Source organism: Trifolium pratense, linkage group LG4, assembly GCF_020283565.1.
Source record: "Trifolium pratense cultivar HEN17-A07 linkage group LG4, ARS_RC_1.1, whole genome shotgun sequence".
Classification (NCBI taxonomy): Eukaryota; Viridiplantae; Streptophyta; class Magnoliopsida; order Fabales; family Fabaceae; genus Trifolium; species Trifolium pratense.
In genome coordinates, this window is record NC_060062.1 from 30,173,177 (window position 1) to 30,200,405 (window position 27,229).

A 27,229-nucleotide genomic window follows, 5' to 3' on the forward strand; every position below is an offset into this window, starting at 1 on the left:
CCAATATCCCAAATCTCATATCCAATCTACTTCCAATATCACAAAAAATGGATCCATCAAAATATCATTTTGATATCGCAGCCTACAAACAAAGACGTGAAATTGAAGAAACTTATATACTCAATCGATTTAGAGAGCGTCGACAGAAAATATTGGAAGATAATGCACCTCGTACTAGAAAATATCTCAATAGAGATCATGCAGCGGCAAACAAAAGACTAATTGACGACTATTTTTCCAATGAGCCTACATATGACGATGCAATGTTTCGTCGTCGGTACCGGATGCAAAAACATGTTTTCCTTCGAATCGTTGGGGACCTTTCAAGTAGTGATAACTACTTCATCCAGCGAGTTGATGCAGCCAATAAAGAAGGTATATCACCCTTAGCAAAATGTAACACAGCAATGTGTATGTTAGTGATCACTGTCGTTTCGTGATCAAAATAAGTTTTAATTAAGAAAAGTAGTAACAAGGTAGTTAACCTTGGTCGTCTCACAAGGACCTCTAATTTAATAATTAGTAAAAATAAGAACAATGAATAACACAATTAAATATGGGGTTTTGGGTTTGTTTAGATCGAAAGAGTAGTATTAGAAATTCAATTGATAAAAAGACGATCAATCCATTGGTTTTAGGAAAACTTCGTTATGATTCTATCCTCGGTTCACATAAAATATTGTTTATATATTCATGCCTTGGTTGGTTTATAAGACCGATTATACAAGCGATAAACAGTTTATACGAATTCATTCGATTAAGCAAAGAATGTGTTCAACTAACCATGAGTAGTGAACAAGCGTCACTTAGAACACGGTTTGTATCATGACAGATTTCGACCAACCCTTTTTTGCTAAGCGCGAAAAAACCTATATCAATTCCTATTCGAACTAGTCATACAAGCGATGAATCAATCCGAAAAGTCTCACAATATATAACTCAAAATAGAGATTAAGCATCACTATATTCGAGTTTCATAAATAAATAAAGAGCATGAATTGATAAGAGAAGACAATAAATAAATAAACTGAATTACTATTGAGAATTGAACCTCAAGAAGTCATGAACGATGTTCCCGTATACCAATGGATCAACCTAGGGTTGCTAGTTCTCCATGAGAATGTAGCAGCCTTTCTTTTCTATTTTTTTGCGTGAAATCCGAATTTTCAAACCCTAGCTGTGTTTTTGCTTAAGTACTCATAGAAAATTGGGCTTAAAAAGCTACGGGTCGAAAAACATAAGTTTGACCCGAAATTACATTATTTTCATAAAGTCTGGAACATAAACGTAAATATTTGACTGCGTTGCGCTCCGAACTGGGTTCTAGCCTTAACATGAAAGTTGTAGCTCTTTCTCTTGTCTTTCCAACGCATATTTGCACACCTCAATCCGATACTCGTAGCTCAAGTTATGACCTGCAGACTGAGAAGGATCAATATGTCATTAAATACGAAAATTGGTCAAATAAATTCATTAAGGCTCAATTGTGACCCAAAACTTAGAAACATAATAAAAACTCGATATTATTGTAGAAAGACTACTAATATGCTAAATTATAATACTAGAAAATATGTGCCAAAATGCACTGATCAAATTCCCCCACACTTATTCTTTTGCTCTCCTGAGCAAAACTCAAGAACAAAGCATGCTACAATCATCACAAGCAATCAACAAATTCTAGGATTCAAGCTTCCAACCGTGGACTGTATTTCAAAGATTGACATAACTCTTGTATATCAGCTGTCAACGATAACCCTGCGTGTGTGTGTGTACTGCCTATTACTGTCAACCAGAGTCATGACATGATCCTTCTTGAAAACTACACAGTCAGGATACTAAGCTGTCTTTTCTTTCCTACAACTCAGAGTTTGAGTTCGGATTTCAGCTTGAGGGGAAGCTACGCTTTTCTTGTTCTCACAGGCTTTTTGATTTTTATACGCAAGGATACTACTTAAGTTCATTTTAGTTATGCTTTAGGTGCTACTCTACCTTTTCACCTGACGGGATCTCACTTATAATGAGTCCAACCTGTTACTCCGAATAGAGCACCCTACACAACATTTGTTCCTCCAGTTTCGGGCACAGGAACTCAACATATTCAGTATTGTTCCTCCAGTTTCGGGCATAGGAACTTATTCTATAATTAATTTTTTTAATTTTTTTTTTATTGTGTAGTATCCCATCATTTAATCTAGCCATGATCCTACAATCAAGTAATCCAGCTTTCCTTCAAACTTAGTCCTAATCATACCTCTTTATCATATTCTATACTCAGACAACTTAGGATAATGACTGTGTATTTTAAAGATTTATCAAGCCACTACTAAGTTTGCATGTTTTTCAGCAGTTGTGCATTAAGGTGCAAAGATCATCATATCAAGCATGAAAACAAGAATTTCCAAAAATTTCACCAATCCTACAGCTATATTGCTCTAGTCTTAAAACATGTAACTACTCATAACAATTGCATGCATGCTAAATTTATTTTTTATTTTATTATTACTATTTTTTTTTAATTGACAAAAAAATAAAATAAATAAATGTCCCCCCCACACTTAAAACAGACATTGTCCGCAATGTATAACAATAAGCATAAAGAAAAGGAAGGAACACACCCGAGGGCTAAGGTGTAGCTTTCATGTCTGGTGGTTTTGGAGGAGGTCGTTCCACACTACGAATACACGTAACAGGAAGAAGCAAGTGGCAAGTGGACTTGCCCTTTAGTAAAAAATCTGGTGGCTTAGGAGGAATAGCCAATGTATATGGTGGACCTGCAATAACAAAAGCATGAATATCAGAAAATCCACATTTAGCTTGTGAGTCAGATAAATTGGGTGGAAGAGATGCACAAATGATGAAGGATGGCTGCTTGTTGTGCGGCTTAATCAGAGGTTCCACCAACAATCTTTTTGCTATAGAAAATGGTTGCTTCCGACTAAAATCCACACTTTTTGTGTTAACTTCAAGAGTTATTGAATTTGTTGGGATTTCTGCACAACTGGTTGCCGGAATCAAAATGTCTTCACCTAAAATAGCTGCATTGATCTCATGACAAATATTACAAACACCACATTCACAAGCAAAAATTTCAAAAGATTTATCTACTTCAAGAGAAGTATATAATTCATCTAAATCAGATTTCAATAAATTTTGTGGTGTAATCTCTTCCATGCATTCACTTGAATTTATGTTGCTTATTTTGTGTTCATCAACGGAAACAAGTATTGTTTCAATGGGCTCACTTGGAGTTTCATCAAGACTTGTATCACATTGCATTACCTCTAATAGTGCAGCAGGTTGTACATCAACATGAGACATCTTCTCCTCTTGAATTCGATGGACGGTGGAGATTATTTGTTCAACTTGATCAGTTTGGACTTTCATAACTTGCATATGTTGAAGAAATTGCAAATGATCTTCAGCCATTCTCTTATTATTTTCAGCCATCTGCATTATCATTTCTTCCAAACTAGGTTGTGGTTCAACTACCAATGAATCAATTTGCTGAAACTGTGGATGTGACCAAATAGGCTGTTCTTCAAGATATGAATTTTGTTCTTGATAGTATTGTCCTTGAAAATTACCTACAAATTGGGTCTCACCACAAAGAGCAGTATCTAACAATATAGGACATGCATCACTAATATGAAAACTCGAAGAACAAATATTACACATCACAGTTGGAATATGATTTTGATAGCATGTTTGTTGTTTTCTTGCATCCAAGCAATTAATTATATAAGTCAACTGGTCCAATGAATCTTCCATTTTTTTTATAGGTTTTTTTTTTTTTGTCTAAATGAAATGAAGAGAAAAATAAAAAATTGAGTCAAATAAAATCTAAAAAAAATAAAAATACCACCTAAAATCTCTAAAAATCAAACAAATCTATATATAATTTTTTTTGGATTTTTTTAAATATATGAAAAATTCAAAAAAAATAAAAAGTGGTCTAAACGAAGGAATTTCGCAATCTCAGCCTGAATTTTCGTATCAAAGATACGAAAGTTTTGTTCCTTGATTTTTTTCGGATTTGTGGACCAAATTTCGGATCAATCCAAGATATGAACCGAAAATTAATTATTTTTCAGCTTCACTACAAAATTCAACGTCAGAACCTGAAACACAACTAAAACTCACAAAACAAAATTGTTAGTAATGTTAGTTAGTTCTCAATTTTACTAATCCTAATCAGAGATCCCCGGCAACGGCGCCAATTTGATCACTGTCGTTTCGTGATCAAAATAAGTTTTAATTAAGAAAAGTAGTAACAAGGTAGTTAACCTTGGTCGTCTCACAAGGACCTCTAATTTAATAATTAGTAAAAATAAGAACAATGAATAACACAATTAAATATGGGGTTTTGGGTTTGTTTAGATCGAAAGAGTAGTATTAGAAATTCAATTGATAAAAAGACGATCAATCCATTGGTTTTAGGAAAACTTCGTTATGATTCTATCCTCGGTTCACATAAAATATTGTTTATATATTCATGCCTTGGTTGGTTTATAAGACCGATTATACAAGCGATAAACAGTTTATACGAATTCATTCGATTAAGCAAAGAATGTGTTCAACTAACCATGAGTAGTGAACAAGCGTCACTTAGAACACGGTTTGTATCATGACAGATTTCGACCAACCCTTTTTTGCTAAGCGCGAAAAAACCTATATCAATTCCTATTCGAACTAGTCATACAAGCGATGAATCAATCTGAAAAGTCTCACAATATATAACTCAAAATAGAGATTAAGCATCACTATATTCGAGTTTCATAAATAAATAAAGAGCATGAATTGATAAGAGAAGACAATAAATAAATAAACTGAATTACTATTGAGAATTGAACCTCAAGAAGTCATGAACGATGTTCCCGTATACCAATGGATCAACCTAGGGTTGCTAGTTCTCCATGAGAATGTAGCAGCCTTTCTTTTCTATTTTTTTGCGTGAAATCCGAATTTTCAAACCCTAGCTGTGTTTTTGCTTAAGTACTCATAGAAAATTGGGCTTAAAAAGCTACGGGTCGAAAAACATAAGTTTGACCCGAAATTACATTATTTTCATAAAGTCTGGAACATAAACGTAAATATTTGACTGCGTTGCGCTCCGAACTGGGTTCTAGCCTTAACATGAAAGTTGTAGCTCTTTCTCTTGTCTTTCCAACGCATATTTGCACACCTCAATCCGATACTCGTAGCTCAAGTTATGACCTGCAGACTGAGAAGGATCAATATGTCATTAAATACGAAAATTGGTCAAATAAATTCATTAAGGCTCAATTGTGACCCAAAACTTAGAAACATAATAAAAACTCGATATTATTGTAGAAAGACTACTAATATGCTAAATTATAATACTAGAAAATATGTGCCAAAATGCACTGATCAGTTAGCATATGGTATGGAAGCAGATGCGGTCGATGAGTACATCAAAATAGGAGGTACTACAACATTGGAGTGCTTACGTAGATTATGTAAAGGAATCATACGATTGTATGAGCAAGTGTATCTGAGAGCACCAACCCAAGATGACCTGCAAAAAATACTACATGTTAGTGAAATGCGGGGGTTCCCAGGGATGATTGACAATATTGACTGCATGTACTGGGAGTGGAAAAATTGTCCTAAAGCATGGTGTAACACCAAAACCCCTTTACGCGAATTTATTGAATATAAATAAATAAAACACTTAAGAAATTAAGACGTCACGATTATAATACAAAAACCATAGCACAAACACGTCATGCTAGCACAACGGAAATTAAAATCAAATATAGTTCATTGTGCATGTCATACAATAACCATATTGTTCACATAATATCCTAAGGCTCTAAGCCATATCAACAACAAGGATATTATGTTTACAACAAAAAGTAAGGATTAGCAAGGTCAAATATGCCATCACGGGCTTAAGTACAATTCAAGCGAATAACCCGACACGGTAAACACCTAATCAGAGCAATTCTATACAACCCATCAAAAAGATATACATATATATATATATAAAGGAGTAGTCTAAGCTAAACTCCTCACCAAAAAGCGCGTTACCACAAAGCACGAGCAAACTCTCTAACTCTGAGCCGGATCCTCAACCTGATTATCTGAACCCCCAACGGTCCAGCACATAACACAAAACCTGAGAGTTAGATCACATAATCAAAACATAAGTGTAAGTAAAACGGTACTTAAACACTCCTTCATAATACATACATAATCATACATTATACATATACATCAACATCTATCATTCAATTATAAGTTCTTAAACACATATAATCGAATACTCAAACATCAATTATCAATTATTGCAATTAGCCAAGCATGTGTCACATATCACTTATCACATAAATGTACACATAACCTAATGCAACTCTAATGCTTCAACTTTATGAATGTCATCCTAGACATCTCTAATGCATGTGGTACCATCTTCTTTATTAAAGTATCTCACCTCTAATATCCTTCTTTATCGGTTAAATATAATCTGACATACTTCTTTATTGGAATATCCAATATCCTATTTAATTCATGAATGCATGTATATGTTTTTCATGAATTCACTCACAGTTATTTAGCATAAAGCTCTTCATTTACAATGTGGAACACTATCCAACATTCTTCATCATTAAGATTAAACAAAACCTTAATATTCTTCATTTATAATTTCATACATGATTAACAATCATCAACGATTAACAATGAGCATTATAAGCATCAATAAGCATCAACAATCATGTAAGAATACCATTAAACCATGTTACAAGTGTCTAATTACACTTTAAAACATCAACAAAACATGTTCTGCACAGTATTAGTCGCTTAGCGACGGCCTGGCGAGGGATAGCGAGCATAGTCAGTGCACAGACAACTTTTGGCGAGCGACAGCGAACTGGTCGCTTAGCGACGGCTAGCGAGCATAGGCAGTGCAAGGACAACTCCTGGCGAGCGACAACGAGCGACAGCGAACTGGTCGCTACCTGTTCGCTGAGCGAGGGCCTATAAAATGTAATCTGGTTCGAAGGTTACTTCTGGCATTTTTTTAATTCATTTATTTATCAGGGACAATTATTAGAGAATGAGATGGTAGGATTCGACGATCTGATAAAATGTATCAAACCAAAACAATTTAAGCGTCCCTGAACACTGTAGTGGAGGGGGTGCGCAGAGATCTTGAAAAGTTGAATAGAATAAAGTAAAAAATATTAAAAATAATATAATTAAGGGTAAAATTGGAATATCATAAAAATGTAGGGGTAAAGAGTTAATTGTAGGCATAGAAATCTTTTGGCTTAATTGCAATTTTTGGTCCCTTATGTTTATTTTAAGTTTCAAGTTGGTCCCTTAACGGTAATAGTGAAAAATTTCACGGGAGAGATCAACATGAAACCTGCAAAAAAGATAAGGGACCAACTTGAAACTATTAAAAGATAAGGAATCAATTTGAAACATAAAATAAAGATAAGGGACTAAAAGTGTAATTAAGCCAAATTATTTTTTGCTATTTATGCTTATTGATCGATGCATTTTAATGCACATTCTTCTACTATTGTACTCAAGTATTCATATGGTTTATTTCATTATTTTCACCATTTCAATGTGTTTTTATATTTAAGTTTATTTCTAGCTTTATTTTATTTTCGTCACTTATTTTCTGAATTAATAATAACTTGACACCTTCGCAGTCTGTAGGTCATAACTGGAGCTACGTATACCGGATTGAGGCGCGGGAGGATGCGTTGGAAAGCTGAGAAAGAGAGCTACAACTTTTGTGTTGAAGCCTCAAGTCAATTCGGAGCACAAATGAGTCGAATAATTACGTTTATGTTCCAGACGAATTAAATTATTAACTTTCAGCTCAACTTTATGTTTTCGGCCCAATTGTTTTAAGGCCCGTTTCCATGTATTATTTAAACCGAAAAAAGTCAGCTAGGGCAGATTATTCACTGTTCACGAAAATTATCAAACCCTAGCCGTCACAACTTCATGGAAAACTAATTTTCATCTTTCAATTCATTGGTAAGGAACTCGATTCATGATTCTTGAGGTCTGTTTTTAATGTCAAAATTCGTTCATGTTTATGCTTTTCATTATCAATTTCGTCCCCTTTTCCACTGTATTAATTCTTGTTAGATGATTGCTTAATTGTTATATTCGAATTGATACAGTAGTTTCACTCATTTTAATTCATCGCTTGTTATAAATTAAACCGAACAGAAATTGGTATACAATTGCGCTTAGCAATAGGTTGATCGAATAAGTTAGGATATTGGCCGTGGTCTGAGATGCTTGATCACCTTTCACGGCCGGTTGAACGCATTAGATGCTTAATCGAATGAATTCGTTGTAAAACTAGTTCTTGCTTGTATAATTAGTTTTATAAATCAACCAAAGCATAAATAGTTGTGTGAATGATTATGTGTTACCTATGATAGAATTAAGGTCGAGTTATCCGAAGCCAATGAATTGATCGTTTTAAATCAATCAAATTTCACATTTTTCTTACGTTCTGTTAACAAACAAATCCCCATAATTTACAGTTTTTGAATTGTTCTAATATAGATAAACTGATTGTGAGTCTTTGGAGACGACCAAGGTGAACTGCCTTGTATTACTCTTAACTTAAAATATTATTTGACCACGAAACGACCGTGATCACTTATCATATTTGTTTGGGCATTGTATAATTTCTTTATGATTTTTGTATTTTGACTCTCTTGTAATCTTTTTTAATCTCCATTGGCACGTCTTGTGCTGAGGAGATTTTGGTTTTATTTATATAGGTCTCATTTTGGCTTTTTTTTAAAAAAAAATAAAAAATGATTATCATATTTGGGGCCTTCATATTTGAGCTGAGTCCAAATTTGCTTGGCCCCCTAAATTGAAAGCTCTACATGCTGGCATTACTAAAATATGCTAAACCACTGTCATGTGTTCAATGTTCAGAGGTGTTGACTTTGCAAATTATATGGACGGAAACTAAAATTCCCACAAATTACAAATTAAAATCAAAATTCGCACAAATTACTGGGAGCAAATTTAAAATCCATAAATGTGAAAAACTCATTATCCAATTCTTCATTTTCTACTATACCACCAACATCATTAAAAAACTCATCTCACTTTCTTCAACTTGGAAACCCCATAAATTCTTCGATGCAAAAAATCTTCTTTTCAAAAGACAATTTTTGACAGAAAAAAACATATAGTATCATTTTTTAAAAAATCTTACAATCGCTTTAACATTTAATTTATAAAAGAAAAATATATTCATTCATTCCAATAATTGATAGAGTACATCAGATACAAATTCAATATAGCTAAAAATAAAAAGGATGAATCTACGAACAAACTGAAATGATCCAAGTTAATAGCATACAACGGCAGAATGCCTACGAATAACATTATAAAATTAAAGTCACAACAAAACTAAACAAAATAACAATTAAAAGACTCAATTTATGTGAAAATTACTTATTTAGATTAAAAACAAGAGAAAAAAGATGCAGAGAAGTAATTTTAGGCCAAAAATGCCCTACAATCACCCCCTTACTAGTAAAAGAGGAAGAAAACTCAAAGAAGAGAAGAAAATAAAATTAGGACCGGCTAAAAGTTGAGAGAGAGGAAGTTTTGTTTCTCTTTAACAGTTTTTGTTTTAAGATATATTTGATTTCTCTTTCCCATTTTTTACATAAAAACCAGAGTTTAAGTCGTGGAATAATATAAGAAATTAGAGTACCATAATATAATCACTGTGGTGATAACAGATGATGAGAAATGACATAAATAGAGAATTTTATCTTTTTAACACTAAATATGTAAAGGAAACTAGACAAAATTTAAAAATTAAGATGAAATATATTTCAGAATTGAAAAAATGATCTTAAGATTAAACATTTTATGAGAAAACGAAGAATTGATTAGGTTTGTAGTTTGAAGATGGTGAGAAGAGTTCTCAAATGGTGGTGAGAAGGTAAAAAATGCAGAATTGGAGCATAAATTTTCACATTTATGAATTTTAAATTTCGTCCTGTAATTTAAGCGAATTTTAATTTTTTGTCCCTGTAATTTGGCCAAATTTTAATTGGAGCATGTTTTAAGTATTTTTTTTATAACAATATATTTTAAATATTGAGAATATTATAATAACATGGATTGAATTTGAATAATTTATCAAAAACTCTTCAATACGATTTTTGAGTTTATCTAAATTTGGTAAAAATATTATCATGAAAGAAAAAATCCTGAAGCCCTCCCTTTCCAAAGTCTTTCATTCCATCCACTTCATCCTTCTTATATTTCAAAGCCCTCCTCCCTCCCCTCTTAAAATCCCAAATGGACACTATGTTTAACAATCCTCAAATATGATTACTTTCAATCTAGGAAAATGTATGGAATTTTTATTTAAGTGACAAATATTTAATTTTCATTTTGTTAATATTAATTTCATCAACAATATCCGTTTATCTTATAATTGATTTGGTAAAAAAATTCAAAAAATGACATAATTGTACTTTCTCTGTCTTTAATTTTTGGTCCTTTTAGATACGGACACACATATAAAAAAACTAATAAATTTTGATAGGCTTATAGACTTTTACTTTTAATCAGGTTTGTTTGGGGTTAGGGTCCTCAAAATGGCTCAATTAAAATTTAAATCAAAGTTAGAGTTAATCATAATCCATCCCAATCCATTTCACGCTCTTCTCTAAGAAAATGTACTTTATCAATAGTTAGTTGATTTAGTGGTGATTGGTGTTGAACTTAATAGGGAGTACCACCGTTCGATTCCCGCAACTGCGATGAGGAGGGGGCTAAAACCACTTTTACTTTTAAGGAGGGTGATGCATCTTACTAGGGTCTATTCATTTTGTACAAACTAATTCAAAATTTTGTCTAGTTTAGACTTTGAACCACCACTACTAGAAATTTGTTGTTTTCCTGCGAATTTGGGCAAACAATTCGCAGGAAACACGTTTCCTGCGGATTCTGGTTCCCAGCTAAAACCTTCGTGGGATTTGCAATTCACTGAAGAAGAAGAAGAAGAAGTCATAGGATTCGCAAGAGAAGTTCACCGAAGGATTTGCGATGAGTTTTCTGAAGAATGAGTTTCCCTAGAGAAGGATAGGTTTCGTGGAGAGATCATGATCGATTGTGATTTTCAGATGAATGAATTTCGCGATTGTGATTTAGGGTTCGTTGTGGAAAGGAATGAGTTCATTGTGAAAAGAAATTGATTTCAGAGTTCTGGAGAATGCGAGGGTTGAGTGATGAACGACAAATTATATTTTTTGTATTTTAATTTTAACATTTTTTATCTTAACCCACTTGGGTTGGTGCATTGGTATTGACTTGGGACCTGAGACTGTGTTCCTCTTGAGGTCGGAGGTTCGATTCTCTCTGGTGTCAATTTGGGTGAGCTAATTTAGCTTCTTCAAAAAAAATATTTTTTATCTTAATCATATTTTTTTTTTTAAATCTTAATCATAACTTTTAAATTAAAAAAAACATTAAAAGTTACCTGCGGAATTTTCTGAAGTAGTAAAATCTGCATGAACATGGGGTGCCAAAATCCGCAGGAAAAGCCTTGGATATATCTGCGGAATTTCCTGAAGTATCAAAATCCGCAGGAAAGTGGTCGAGTGCAAAATTCCGCAGGAAAATCCTCGGAAAGACCTGCGGATTTTCCTGAAAACCCGCAGGAAAGGAGTCCTGAGTGTGAAATCCGCAGGAAAATTCTTAGAAATAGCTGCAGATTATTTTCTGCAGGCAAATTCACAGGAAAATAGCAAATTTCTAGTAGTAGACAATTCTGAAGGTTTTCATAAATAGTATTGTTTGTTATATCTTATATTTAAATATAATTGTTTTTTTTTTTTTAAACAAAGATGTCTGATGTGTATTACTCCCTCTGGTCCTTATTATAAGGAACAATTTGGTAAAAACACACATACCAAGAAACCTTATTTTTCTTAATAAAAATTCTAAAATTTTACGATCTATTCCAAAACTAACCTTGGTGTATTAATTTATTCTTAGGGAATATGTTACTCTAATTAATGCATAACTTTGGAATGGATACAATTTAATAAGGGTAGAAATGGAATTGTAAAAATAAATTTAATGATTGTTTCTTATAAAAAGGACCAAATTTTTTTTTCAAATTGTTCCTTATAAAAAGGACCGGAGGGAGTATTATGAACTAAATTATTATCAAGGAATATAGATCACTTGCTTTTGAAATATTTTCGTGATATGAAGATAGATCCACAATTCCGTGATGATCTTTACGTTGAATCTTGAAATATATGCAACTGCAAAATGGAATGACAATAATTGTGCAGTGCAATTGGACATGCTATAATTACTATGCTGTTAAGAATGTATACAATAATTGTATAATACCCTATGAAGCACGGACACCGTGACACGACACGGACACCACAACACCGTTAATGTAAAAAATATAGGACACCGATACCGCTACATATTTATAAAACATATAAATTGAGAATCAAAATATATACATGTAAATCTAATTTGAGCAAATTATTTTTTAAAAAAAGTTTTAAAACAAGATATGATAGTATTTTACCTTTATTTTTCCATCTACGATCGAAAAAACTAAAAATATCGTAATCAAAATGTAATGTCTTCAATCCCTCATTGATCAATATTGTTGTTTCTACACATCTTTAACTCTTGTAGATGTGTCTGATATGTGCCTAAGAAGAGTATAAGTAAAGAAAAAATAATTATTTTTGGGACACTTGTTCGACACGAGTGTTTTACAAGTGTCGGACACCGATCAAAGGAGTGTCAAACTAAAGAAAAAATTGAATTTTTTTTGACATTGATATGAGCTATCCGACACGTGTCGGACGAGTGTCGGACACCGCGACACGCCTAATCATAGAGGTATCGGTGCTTCTAGATAATACCATTAATAATGAAAGTGTTGTGTATTCCAGTTTGGCATGCTGTAAAGGCAAAGTGGAATGGTTGCTTATTATTATGCAGCTGAAACGCACCGTTTAATATTTATTTTAAAAAAATATTATAAAATAAAATGAAAAGCCCCTTTAAAAAATAATAGTAATGAATAAATAAAAAAATAAATTAACACGGAACCCAATCGCCATTGTTTTGTCTTACGTTTCCATTTCTTCTTTCACTTTCCATTTCTAAGCTTCAGCCTTTCATCAACACCCCACTTTCAATTTACTTCTTTCTTTCCTATTTTCTTTTAAATCATCAATTTTCTTCCACAAATCAAAACACCCACAAGAAAAACTATACATCTAAGCTAAGCTATTCATAATACAAGTGAGAGTTAGTGTTTTGGGGTTAGGGTTTGTGCTTAGAAGAAGAAGAATACCCATTTTGTGAAAGTTGCTCATTAAGGTTCTTTGAGGTATATTTATCAACTTACATTTCAATTAGTGCATATTTAGACATGATTAGTGGGTTAGAAATTAATTCCAATCCAGAAGTTAGAGTATATATTAGAAGATTTCATGGTTATCTGTTATTACTATAGTTCTATAATGAGTTTGTGAATCTAAAGAAAATATAATATTGCTGATACTCAGATATTACGCCGGAATCTTCACATGCTTCTCTGGGAGTCGTTGGAGAGCAAAATTAGTCGGTTTTCATAGTTGTGAGTTGATGATGATCATTACTACTTATTTTAACTACTATTATCAATTTTATGTTACTTATTTTCTATGTTAAAGTATTTATAAAATTGGGGAACACACCCTTTGAACATTTTCTCGTCATTGTTATATAATTTCCAAGTCATCAAATTAACTATACTCTATTTGGACTTATCCATGACTTGTTGAGCAAATGAATTGAAAATGAGGTTTGATTGTGGTATTTTTACATAAATTTCAATATCTCGTGAAACGTGGATTTTGATAAATATGTTTTCAGAATAATGATTTCAATCAAGTAACCGATAACAAGGATAACGGTCTAGGTGCACCTAGTTATATAATATCGAGTAGAAAAGGGCTATTCGTTAGATGGAGCTGCCACTAAGTGAGAGGCCACTCTTAGGAGGAAAGGGCTATCAACGAGATGGAGCCGTCTCTCGATTCTATCGTAACGAATTGACTATCGACGAGTTGTAGACAACCTAATTAAAGATGAGGATGTGTTTTCGTAATCGAGTAGAAAAGGGCTATCCGTTAGATGGAGCCGCCCCTAAGTGAAAGGCCACTCTTAGGAGGAAAGGGCTATCAACGAGATGGAGCCGTCTCTCGATTCTCTCGTTATGACTTCTTTTTATTTGATTGGATTTCTATATTTTTATTATTTCAAATTTCAAACTCTATAATGATTTGGATCAAGTATTATTTATATTTTGTAGTTACTACTATACAATAATTATTACAAGCTTTCTAAAAATCAAATGCTCGTGCCTTTGTGTGTTTCCCATCTAGTTGGTAATGGTTGTTATCTCTCACTAAGTCCTTGTGACTTACTCCTTCATCTTATATTTTTTTTCAGATTCAAAGTCAACTGAATAGAAAGCTTCTAGCAGAGTTAAAGATTTGTCAATGTCACTCTTTTGGTAGGCCTTCTTGATGAAAAACTATTTTGTATATGTATATTTGGAGTTGATCATCGAGTATCTGCAGCTATTTTGAGTCTAGGAATATCTTGTTTTGAAATGTATAAATTTAAACATGTATTTCTCAAAACTCTAGCTGATGATGTATCATGTAAAACAGGATTTATTCTGATTTGGAAACATTGAAAATACAGATGAGACTTTGTCGAAATTTCAGTAAAATTGTTCTAAAGTAAATAGTCATTTGGAAATAATATATTTATTGTTTGTTAAATTCGGTCATTAGGCTTGCCGGACTAGTATTAGTTCGTGCGCCGGTCACGATTGGAGTTGGGTCGTGACAAAGTTGGTATCAGAGCTCGGTTGTAGATGCTAATAGCTGCAGACATAGAGTGATAATAGATTTTTGCTAGTAAATTGTGAACCGCGGCACCATTTACTTGCAAGAAGCTATTAATACTCTATGGTAGTCTCTGTCTCACTTGTTGTCCAATCCTATCATCTCTCTTTTGGTCTTTGATTTGTTTACATCTGTTTGTCGTCTTGTCCAATATTCGGTCAATTTTCTTTCATTTGGTGAGGACGCCACCCAACACTAGGATCTCCACTAGAAGCGAAGTTTTTCCTTATGGTTTACTTCCCAACCTAGTTAAAGAGGTTATGATTCGTACGTACTCGTTGTCGATTTAAAGTAGATGATCGAGGATGCGACGTTCATGTCGACGGACGTGATTGGCTGTAGTAGTAGTAGTTAGTGTTGAGGTGCCTAGAGGAAGACGAATATTGCTAAAGGTATTGCAACAACTTATTGTGATTGTTGTTGAGAAGTAGCATTATAACGATAATCTAAGACAAAAAATGTTTATGGGTCACAAGTAGTTAGCCAGGGTGAGTACTAGACGATAACCCCATCTAGAGAGATTAATGTTGATGTAGAGAAATTTGTGATACTTAAACCCTTACCTTTTCTACGTCGAGTGTGCGTGAGGATCCACTTAAATTCATTGACTATCTAAAGAGGTTATAAAAAACGTTAGGATGCTCAGATATAAGGGCAGTGAAGTTGACATCATTTAAGTTGGAGGATTTGGTATATGACTTGTTTTATACACTTACCTGTACAAATAGGATCATCGACGTTGGCATGGAGTGAGATCTCTTGATTGTTTATGACTCGTTTTCTTCTAGAAAGTTTTGGAGATGGTTTAAATTATGACTATGAGGGATTTAAACAAACTGAGGTTATGTCAATTTCAAAGAACAAAACTCGTTTTGCAGAACTTTCAAGTCACAACAAATATTAGTATCACAAGAGAGATAGTTCTAGTAGACAATTTTTTTTTTTTTTTTACACAGTGTAGAGTCGTAGATTAGATTATGGGGCATATAGATAATTCACTTTTCCTTAGGATAATTTTGACTCTAAAGGTTGATTTCAATCTGATTTTTTTTTTCAAAGAGGGTAAAATGTACTTTCAATGTGGTCGAGTATGCAATAACAGGAGGGGTCGTCCTTGGCAGCTACGACACAATTATTATCTAGTCATGAATTAACACTGGTAGCTTTAGTATAGATTATGACAGGATGTTGTGTATGAATTGGATGTTCTTCCATCATATCACCTTAGTCTATTATAACAAGGGAGTGAGAATTGAGATATTGGGTAAATTGCTTTTATCCTTTGCGAGTAGAACGTGATTTTGTACCATATAATTTAACCTCTTGTTTAGGATCTAACAAGTTATTAAAAAGGGAGTTATTATGGATAATTATTCTTGATTATGGAAATACAAGTGAGTGAAGAAAAAAAAAATTAAATAGTTCCAAAAACATGAGTTTCCTAATGTTTTTCCTGAAGAATTTCTTAGATTGCTTCGTGATAAGAATATTAAGATCTCTATAAACTTGGTTCCTAACACTCAACGACATCCATATCTCTTGATCAAATAGTTAGCATAACTTTAAGTGTTAAGGGAGAAGCTATATGATTTTCTCAATAAGATATTTATTAGTCCAACTTCTTTTCCTTGGGAAGCTGTGATATTGTTTATAGGGAAGAAAGATGAACCGTACTCATGTGGTATTGTGTGGTAGAGAATCGAATAGTAGGGTAGTAACGAGTGAATATTGTTTACTTTGAAGTGACGGGTTGTTTGATAACTTCAAGAAGCTAAGTGTTTTGTCTAGGATTGATTTGCGGTCTAGGCATCACCAATTAAAGGTTGAGAGGGGTTTTATTTCAATGAAAACTCTTTGCACATACTATGAGCATTATATAATTCTGGTTATGTCTTTTGAGTTTACTAATGTTCTAACATCTTTATGGATATTTGATAGAGTTAGTATAACGGTCATAAACCTGGGAGTTTTCACATCAAGATTGTACCGAAGACCTACTAGGATTGAAATTTTTTTTTTTTTTTTCAAGTCTCAAAATTCTACCTTTTCTTATGAGTCACCAAAATAAAATAAAAAAATTACTCATCTGTGAAATTCCTAAGCAATAGAAACAGGTGGAAAACCGCCTATTAACTCTGCATTGGTTAGTAGCTTCTAGGCTATTGACATATTTATCAGTAAAAATTTAGGCCTTGATAAGGATATTATTAAACTTGAAATTTAATATTCCTTGATATAGGAATACATTTGGATTGAGTATGTCTAGGCTTGGTTGGTAGACTATTAAGATGTAAATTAAATATGAAGTAGGTGGTTTATATAACATAAATACTAGTTATAATAGAATGATGCCCCTTGATAGTCATTCAAGGTGATTAACTTCTGGAATGAATGAAACAAGTGTTTTTTTTATTTATAAGCTCTTGAAGACTAATTTTTAAACCTCTCAATATTTCTTACTATATGTTTCTTGGGTTATTAGATCACGAGTTGATAAATTGAAACAGTAGAGAGTAAATTAGGTGAGTATTATGGAATACAGTCATAAACTACTTATACCAAACAAATCAGAGTTGTGCAGCGGAAGCATGTTGGTGGAAAGGAGATTCTGATATGCTGCAATGATTATAGTTAAAGCAGGGTGTCAAATAAAACTAGAAGTGTGTGAGGTGCTACTCATAAAACCTCCATACATCATTGTTCAAGACATAATTTAAGTTCGGTACCTTTAATTTTATGTTCAATTCCTTGCGTGTTTTGTTTGAAAGTAATGTTGCAACCTTATATAAGTTCTTGTTAGGGGTGGTCTTACAGATGTCACAAGAGTGAGAACCTTGAGTATACTGTTTTAATGATTGTAAGATGTGAAAGTATGGTTCCAAATGCCTAAAGTAATAGACCATTGAACTAAAAGAGATGTGATTCTAAGGTCTATTGTTGAATTTTAGTTAGTTACAGCAAGAATGCTAATGGAATTGTGCCAACAGTAGACCATTTTTCATATAAGCAACAGTAGAAACTTTAAACCATCCGTAGGTCATTATGTTAAGATTTATTTAAACGAGATCCTTTCTTTACATGGTATGTCAATCTCTACTATCTCTGACAACATGGCTTGCTCAGTTGCCTGTTCCGTTTTAGATGTCTATCAGAAATAGGATCCCGTTTGAATCTTAGTACAATCATTATCCTAGGACCGATGGTCAATTTGTCAAAACTATAAAAAAACATAGAGGATATGTTCTGTTCTTGTGTTCTTAATATTGGAGGAAGATGACCAATGTTTTTCTATGATAGAATTGTCATATAAGTAGTTACCAGTCTGGTATTAAAGTAACTTTTGCGGCATTGTGTATAGATGATGTATGTTTTCGGTAGGATGGTTTGAAGTTGGCTAGTCTAAACTAGTGCGCCTAGAGTTGATCCAAGATATCATTGAAAATGTTAAGATCATCTAAGAGTGTTTAATGACAACTCGAAGTAGGAAAAATTTTACTCTAATCAGAGGTGTCGCCCTTAGGGTTCAATGTGGGAGAGCATGTATTCCTACATGTTTCGCCAATGTAGCGTGTAATGTGGTTTGACAAAAATGGGAAAATTTGTTCAAAGTTCATTGAAATGTTAGAGTTTTGGTAGTGATTCGAAACTTCTAGCTTATCACTTTGGCCCTTCGACCATATCTTTTGACAGTTCGAACGGTCTTTTACATTTCTATGCTACGGAAATACCTTTTATAACCCTTTCATGTGATTAGTCATGATTAGATGAGAACTTGTCATACACCGAACACCCAATAGCATTAGTAGATAAGGAAGTTACACAATTACGTTCAAAGGATATTGCTTCAGTGAAGGTCCTTTGGAAAGGATCGTCGGCTGAAGAAGCAACTTGGGAGTCGGAAGAGATCATGCGAGCAGAGTATCCACACTTATTTGAAAATCAAGGTTAGTAGTATAAATTCGAGGACGAATTTCTTTAAGGGGAGAAGACTGAAACGCACCGTTTAATATTTATTTTTAAAAAATATTATAAAATAAAATGAAAAGCCCCTTTAAAAAATAATAGTAATGAATAAATAAAAAAATAAATTAACACGGAACCCACCGCCATTGTTTTGTCTTACGTTTCCATTTCTTCTTTCACTTTCCATTTCTAAGCTTCAGCCTTTCATCAACACCCCACTTTCAATTTACTTCTTTCTTTCCTATTTTCTTTTAAATCATCAATTTTCTTCCACAAATCAAAACACCCACAAGAAAAACTATACATCTAAGCTAAGCTATTCATAATACAAGTGAGAGTTAGTGTTTTGGGGTTAGGGTTTGTGCTTAGAAGAAGAAGAATACCCATTTTGTGAAAGTTGCTCATTAAGGTTCTTTGAGGTATATTTATCAACTTACATTTCAATTAGTGCATATTTAGACATGATTAGTGGGTTAGAAATTAATTCCAATCCAGAAGTTAGAGTATATATTAGAAGATTTCATGGTTATCTGTTATTACTATAGTTCTATAATGAGTTTGTGAATCTAAAGAAAATATAATATTGCTGATACTCAGATATTACGCCGGAATCTTCACATGCTTCTCTGGGAGTCGTTGGAGAGCAAAATTAGTCGGTCTTCATAGTTGTGAGTTGATGATGATCATTACTACTTATTTTAACTACTATTATCAATTTTATGTTACTTATTTTCTATGTTAAAGTATTTATAAAATTGGGGAACACACCCTTTGAACATTTTCTCGTCATTGTTATATAATTTCCAAGTCATCAAATTAACTATACTCTATTTGGACTTATCCATGACTTGTTGAGCAAATGAATTGAAAATGAGGTTTGATTGTGGTATTTTTACATAAATTTCAATATCTCGTGAAACGTGGATTTTGATAAATATGTTTTCAGAATAATGATTTCAATCAAGTAACCGATAACAAGGATAACGGTCTAGGTGCACCTAGTTATATAATATCGAGTAGAAAAGGGCTATCCGTTAGATGGAGCCGCCACTAAGTGAGAGGCCACTCTTAGGAGGAAAGGGCTATCAACGAGATGGAGCCGTCTCTCGATTCTATCGTAACGAATTGACTATCGACGAGTTGTAGACAACCTAATTAAAGATGAGGATGTGTTTTCGTAATCGAGTAGAAAAGGGCTATCCGTTAGATGGAGCCGCCCCTAAGTGAAAGGCCACTCTTAGGAGGAAAGGGCTATCAACGAGATGGAGCCGTCTCTCGATTCTCTCGTTATGACTTCTTTTTATTTGATTGGATTTCTATATTTTTATTATTTCAAATTTCAAACTCTATAATGATTTGGATCAAGTATTATTTATATTTTGTAGTTACTACTATACAATAATTATTACAAGCTTTCTAAAAATCAAATGCTCGTGCCTTTGTGTGTTTCCCATCTAGTTGGTAATGGTTGTTATCTCTCACTAAGTCCTTGTGACTTACTCCTTCATCTTATATTTTTTTTCAGATTCAAAGTCAACTGAATAGAAAGCTTCTAGCAGAGTTAAAGATTTGTCAATGTCACTCTTTTGGTAGGCCTTCTTGATGAAAAACTATTTTGTATATGTATATTTGGAGTTGATCATCGAGTATCTGCAGCTATTTTGAGTCTAGGAATATCTTGTTTTGAAATGTATAAATTTAAACATGTATTTCTCAAAACTCTAGCTGATGATGTATCATGTAAAACAGGATTTATTCTGATTTGGAAACATTGAAAATACAGATGAGACTTTGTCGAAATTTCAGTAAAATTGTTCTAAAGTAAATAGTCATTTGGAAATAATATATTTATTGTTTGTTAAATTCGGTCATTAGGCTTGCCGGACTAGTATTAGTTCGTGCGCCGGTCACGATTGGAGTTGGGTCGTGACAGCAGCTATCTCTAAATCCTTCTATCAAAATAAATTTTAGTGCACTTAATTAGTTCTGCTTCCAACTTTAAGATTATTGTGTCTAATACTGTATTTATAGTATCATTTTTAATATTTAAATATACTTCACTTCAAATTATATTTTAAGGCAGAATTGAATTTACAGAATTGAATTTACAATTTTGCAGAAATATAAGTTGTTAAAATAGAATTTTGGCCTTTAGAAATGCATGTAACAGTAGATAACTTATTATAAACTTCTAACCATACTTACAATCAGTTTAATTACCAACTTTGTAGCTGATTAACTATTCTAATTTCTAAAACTTGATTGACTACCCAACAATCAGTTTTTGTGTTGCAATAGCACTCATAAAGCTTTTATCAGCTTAGATGTTAGACTTGTTCGATTCTACATTTCCCAAACACAACCTGTCAGAGTGCAATGGATAAGTCTAAGAAGGAATATAGAAGGATGAAGAACTAAGAGGCATATTAATGCAAAATCCGTCCAATTGAACCTTGAACCGATGAGCTCGCCGGTTCGATGACCGGTCCGGTTCTGACAACCTTGGTCACACTACTAAGTGCATAAAACAAGAGTAGTACTCAGTCCTTGATGTTTCTTAGAACAAAACTGTAAAAAAAAAAAGTTACATTATAATCTCTCCCAAAAGCTAAATCAAATCAAAGTAATTATAGAGTAAAGTTTGTTCATCAATTTTGATATAAAAGTAGATTCTTTATGTCTGTTCAGGTATGAACACAAAGAAAAAGAGACAAGTAAAGTCAATAATGGACCACACGGTAAACTTGTGATTGAAAATGTGTCCTACAACCACCCAAGTGGGTAAAGTCAATAATGGAACCTTGCAAGTTGCATCAATTATTGAAATAATGGAATCTGGCTTTGTGGATATTTCTTCATAATTATTGAGCTGCCATTGCATTCATCTCACAGCTCTTCTGTTTACTACTCCTTTAATCTAAACCACTTTCTCATCTTTTCAACTCTTTCTTTTTCTGAAAATATGGCTGATGCTTTACTTGGAGTTGCGTTTGAGAATTTGATATCTCTTCTTCAAAATGAATTTTCAATCATTTCTGGAATCAGTTCAAAGGCTCAAAAGCTATCAACTAACTTAGAACTGATCAAGGCAGTACTTGAAGATGCTGAGAAGAAACAACTCACAGACCGCTCTATTAAGGTATGGTTACAACAACTCAAAGATGCTGTATATGTGCTTGATGATATCCTTGATGAGTGTTCCATTAAATCCAATCGACTTAAGGGCTCATCCGCTTTCAAACCAAAGAATATCATTTTACGCCACAAGATTGGAAACAGGTTGAAAGAAATTTCAAGCAGATTCGATGAAATTGCTGACAAGAAGAACAAGTTTCTTCTCCAAGAGGGTGTTACTGCTAAGGAATTGACAGTTGAAGTGGCTGAATGGCGTCAAACAAGCTCAATTATTGCTGAACCAAATGTGTATGGACGAGAAGATGATAAAGAGAAGATTGTCGACTTTCTTATCAACCAAGGGAGCAACTCTAACTCCCTTTCCGTCTATCCCATTGTTGGCTTAGGAGGTGTTGGAAAAACAACTCTCGCTCAATTGGTCTTCAATGATCAAAGGGTGAGGAGTACCACCAACTTCGATACAAAGATATGGGTTTGTGTTTCTGAAGCTTTCTCGGTCAAGAGGATTCTATGTTCCATTATAGAATCTATCAACAGTGAGAAATGTGATGCCTTGGATTTAGAGGTAATACAAAGAAAGGCGCAAGAACTATTGCAAGGTAAAAGATTTTTGCTAGTTTTAGATGACGTTTGGAACAAAAATGAAGAACTGAAATTCGGATTGAGCCAAGAGAAATGGAACCAGCTGAAATCAGTGTTGTCCAGTGGATCCAAAGGTAGTTCTTGTTTAGTTTCCACTCGTGATGAGGTTGTTGCATCAATCATGGGAACATGTCAAGCTCATCATTTGTCTGGCCTCACTGAAAGTGAATGTTGGTTGTTATTCAAACAATATGCATTTGGACATGACAGAGAAGAACAAGTAGAGCTCGTGGAAATAGGCAAAGATATAGCAAAAAAGTGCGGGGGATTGCCTCTTGCTGCACAAGCATTGGGAAGTCTAATGCGCTCAAGGAGTGGAGAAAAAGAATGGTTGGAAATTAAAGAAAGTAACCTTTGGGATTCACAGAGTGACAATTATGTTTTGCCAGCCTTGATGTTGAGCTATTCTTATTTAACGCCGACTTTAAAGCAATGTTTCTCTTTTTGTGCTCTATTTCCGAAAGATACATTAATGTGGAAGGAAGAATTGATTCATCTTTGGATGGCTAATGGATTTATTTCATCTAGGAAAAGTTTGGAGGTTGAAGATGTTGGCAGCATGATTTGGAATGAACTATGCCAAAAATCATTCTTTCAAGACATTAAGATGGATACATATTATGGAGACATTTCTTTCAAGATGCATGATCTTGTCCATGATCTTGCTCAATCAATAATGGGGCAAGAATGTTTCCATTTGGAGTCTGCAAACAAGATCAGTTTGTCAAAAAGCACACACCACATAAGTGTTCACCTCGATGACTTGTTATCAATCGATGAGGGTGCCTTCAAAAAAGTTGAATCTTTGCGAACTTTGTATGAGTTGGAACGATATAGTGAAAGCAAACATCATTACTTCCCAACAAATCGTTTTCTTCGAGTTTTAAGCACATCCTTTATCAATGTTGTGCCATCATTAGGGAGTTTAATTCATTTAAGGTATTTGGGACTTAGTGACCTTGACATAGAATCGTTACCTGACTCTATTTACAACTTACAAAAATTGGAAATCTTGAAAATAAAATTTTGTGATAAACTGAGTTGTCTTCCAAAACGCTTGGCTTGCTTACAAAATCTTAGACATCTAGTCATTAGATATTGTTATTCGTTGTCTCGCTTGTTTCCAAACATTGGAAAAATATCTTGCCTAAGAACATTAAGTTTATACATTGTTAGTTTAGAGAAAGGTAATAGCTTGGCAGAGTTACGTGATCTAAACCTAGGTGGAGAACTGAGTATTAAAGGCTTAGAAAATGTTGGCAGTTTATCTGAAGCTCAAGAAGCCAATTTGATGTGTAAAAAAGACCTCAAAGAATTATTGTTGTCATGGTCTGGAGATACAAATGCTGAGCAAGTACTTGAAGGGCTTCAACCTCACTCAAACCTCAAGAGGTTGAGAATAGATGACTATGAAGGATTATTGTTACCAAGTTGGATAAGTATTCTTAGTAATTTAGTTTCTCTTAATCTTTGGAATTGCAAGAAATGTGTGCGGCTTCCATCATTTGGTAAACTACAATCTCTAAAAAGATTGGAAGTATGGAAGATGGATAATCTAAAATACTTGGATGATGAGTGTCAAGATGGTATGGAGGAGAGAGTTTTCCCATCTCTGGAGGTACTCCATTTAATAGGGTTACCAAACATAGAGGGGTTATTGAAAGTGGAAAGAGGGGAGATGTTTCCTTGTCTTTCTGAATTGATAATCGAACATTGCCCTAAACTTGCACTGCCGTGTCTTCCATCTGTTAAAAAACTCACTGTATGGCAATGTAACAATGAGTTACTGAGGTCAATCTCTAACTTCTGCTGTCTTACTCGTCTTACCCTTTCTGGAGGCGTTGAAGGAATAACATCCTTCCCAGAGGGGATGTTCACAAACCTTACTTTTCTTCAAACTCTAAAAATATTTCAATTCTCAAAATTGAAGGAGTTACCAAATGAACCCTTTAACCTAGCTTTAGAGCATCTCTCTATCTCTGACTGTGATGAGCTTGAGTCTTTACCAGAGCTAATTTGGGAAAATCTACAATCCCTTCGATCTCTACAGATTGTCAATTGTAAAGGATTGCGATGCTTGCCGGAGGGTATTCGAAACCTCACTTCTCTTGAGAGTTTGGATATTCAAGAATGCCCAACATTAAAGGAACGATGCAAGGAGGGAACAGGGGAGGACTGGGACAAGATAGCACATATTCCAAATTTAAACATCTGGTGATGATGGTGTTGTGTTGCTTCTAATTTCAACAGGATTCTCCCTTCATCTATCTTTTCGTTGTGTTAATTTCTCTTTTTTGCTTTCATAGCCATAGGTAAGTTTGTATTTATTTATTTATTTCATTTTCTCACTTGTTAGTTTAGTAAGTGAATATCCCTTTTTGTTTATGGAATTGAAATTTACTAATATCATGTTTAGTTTTAATTGTAACTATTTTCTCAACTTTCTCAGAAGGCATGTCGTTTCATGTTAATGACTTCTTCATTTTGATATATAACTGACTGTAATTTCTGAAGCTTCTTGTCTTTCTTTTCTATATTTTTATGCCATTTGAAGAACATTGGTATATATTCTCATTATTGACTTTTACTGCTACAAAATCTGCTACTAAGGAATATACGTAAAAGCAAGTTGTTTATGCATGCATCAAACTCTTACCAATTCAAGGCCTATGAACAATTAAACTGACTTCGAACTTTATATTTCTTGTTTATAGGTCAATTGAACAGATTCTGCTCTAGTTGTTGCCAAGTTGATAGATGTGAATACTTTGAGTTCATTATGATTTGCTATTTTCAGCTGCAATGGAAGTTCTTATAATTCGCTGATTTCAGCTTTTGTCAGAAACAATGTATTAGATTTTACAGTCTCTTTGGTTTTACTACAATGTGTATTGACACATAACTTTGACCGATCTCCTTTGATTGGATTCTTCTTATTCTTCTATATATAAAAAATGGTTCAGTTTAGTTTACCATGTAATCTTTTAAATTTACAGCTTGTTATGTAATGAATAGTGATTATGTTTAAGCTCAAGATAGTAGTTGCTCAATGCTCAGCCATATATAAACTTGTTATATGTTTGACAGTGAGATAAGATCTATAATCAAACCAGTTCTCTATGTTCACATTTCTTTCTCTTCTCCACACTTAACTCACTCACTTTCACTGTTTCCATTTCAGTGTTCCACTTACCAAGACATGTGTTCCTTTCTTCAATTTTCTCAGTTAAATCTGCGTCTCATGTTTACCGTTCCATTTTTACGAAATTGAATTCAACTTTGGATTTGATTGATTTTTTATGATAACATTTTGATCGGCCTTAAAGGAACTCTGAACCGGCCATTATTCTCGTTGAGTTACCTTTTTGGACATGTGATTGTAACGAAAAGTAATTTATTCTCGTTTAGTTACCTTTTTGGACATGTGATTGTAACGAAAAGCCATTATTCTCGTTTAGATCCACCGTTTCTTCCACAAAACTGTCATCTTCAACTTTTGCACCCTGACCATCTGTCTCAAGGTGTATAACCTTCTTTTCATGTTGAGGTGTGGCAGAATCTCTAATTACAATACCACTATGAGCACGTTTGTCGACATTATGATGGATATTAAAATGCGGTGAGTTGCAATTAAATAAATTAAATAAAGAAACAACTTGTGTATTGTGTTAGGGAGAGTTAGGGAGAGAACAGGCTCACAAATTCCAATCAGAGTTGCATAACCGTCAGAAACTGTCAACCTGCTACTGCAGTTCAATGTATTTCAGATTGAATGAGAAAACTGCTTCATGAGAGTTTCATGAATCAAAGTTGTTCAGTAAATTCTGTTTCATTCATTTCCACTTCCAATACAAATACAATGCAGCCTCATCAATTTTAAAAGACATTCATTCTTAAATCAAATGCACAAAAACCATGCTGAATGCAGAAAAGGCCAACTAATACTTGAGATTGAGTACCAACTGAATTATAGTGTTTCATTGATTAAAGGGAGATAACTGCTACAGGTTACTGAGTATATTATTTTTAAGTGTCTTATAAGTTGTCTAACTTCAAATGAGAGTAATTTTGCAAGTACTATAAATAAATCCCAACCTTTCTTTCTCACTCACTTTCACTGTTTCCATTTCAGTTCCTCTTTTTCTTCACTCTTGAGCATTTCTTTCAATCAATGAGGGTGCCTTCAAAAAAGTTGAAATCTTGCGAACATATTTTTCCAGTTGAACCGATATCCTGAAAGAAAAAAATCAGTACTTCCTGTCAAACCTTTTTTTTTCGGGTTTTATGCACATCATTTATCCATGCACCGTCACTAGGGAGTTTAATTCGTTTAAGGTATTTGGAACTTTATTCCCTTGACATAGAAACGTTGCCGGACTTAATTTACAACTTACACAAATTGTGATAAACTGAGTTGTCTTCCAAAAAGCTTGTTTTGCTTACAAAATCTTAGACATGTAGTCATTGAATGTTATTCTTGAAGTATTAGTTTTTTTTTTTTAGTG

General features: G+C 33.6%; 2 protein-coding genes across 4 annotated transcripts; both read left to right on the top strand.

The window, feature by feature from the left end:
* On the top strand, positions 1-5,683 carry LOC123922451. Its single transcript, XM_045975165.1, has 2 exons — positions 1-419; positions 5,393-5,683. The coding sequence occupies exons 1-2, from the start codon at positions 48-50 to the stop codon at positions 5,681-5,683; spliced, it is 663 nt and encodes a 220-aa protein (XP_045831121.1). The 5' UTR covers positions 1-47.
* A 15,830-nt stretch (positions 5,684-21,513) lies between these two features.
* On the top strand, positions 21,514-25,852 carry LOC123881846 (putative disease resistance protein RGA1). 3 transcript variants are annotated; one of them, XR_006799625.1, is made up of 2 exons: positions 21,514-25,036; positions 25,439-25,852. XR_006799625.1 is itself a non-coding variant. In XM_045930593.1 (1 exon), the coding sequence occupies exon 1, from the start codon at positions 21,910-21,912 to the stop codon at positions 24,940-24,942; it is 3,033 nt and encodes a 1,010-aa protein (XP_045786549.1). In that variant the 5' UTR covers positions 21,704-21,909; the 3' UTR covers positions 24,943-25,237. The 3 variants fall into 3 exon arrangements, 1 of the variants encoding a protein (XP_045786549.1); XR_006799626.1 differs by having other exon boundaries at positions 21,726-25,026; positions 25,435-25,852; XM_045930593.1 differs by lacking the exon at positions 25,439-25,852 and having other exon boundaries at positions 21,704-25,237.
* Positions 25,853-27,229: the final 1,377 nt, after the last annotated feature.

Coding starts and splice junctions, on each gene's coding strand:
- LOC123922451 (XM_045975165.1), top strand. CDS start 48: ATGGATCCATCAAAATATCATTTTGATATCGCAGCCTACAAACAAAGA. Junction 420..5,392: donor ACACAGCAATGTGTATGTTA/GTGATCACTGTC, acceptor TGCACTGATCAG/TTAGCATATGGTATGGAAGC.
- LOC123881846 (XM_045930593.1), top strand. CDS start 21,910: ATGGCTGATGCTTTACTTGGAGTTGCGTTTGAGAATTTGATATCTCTT.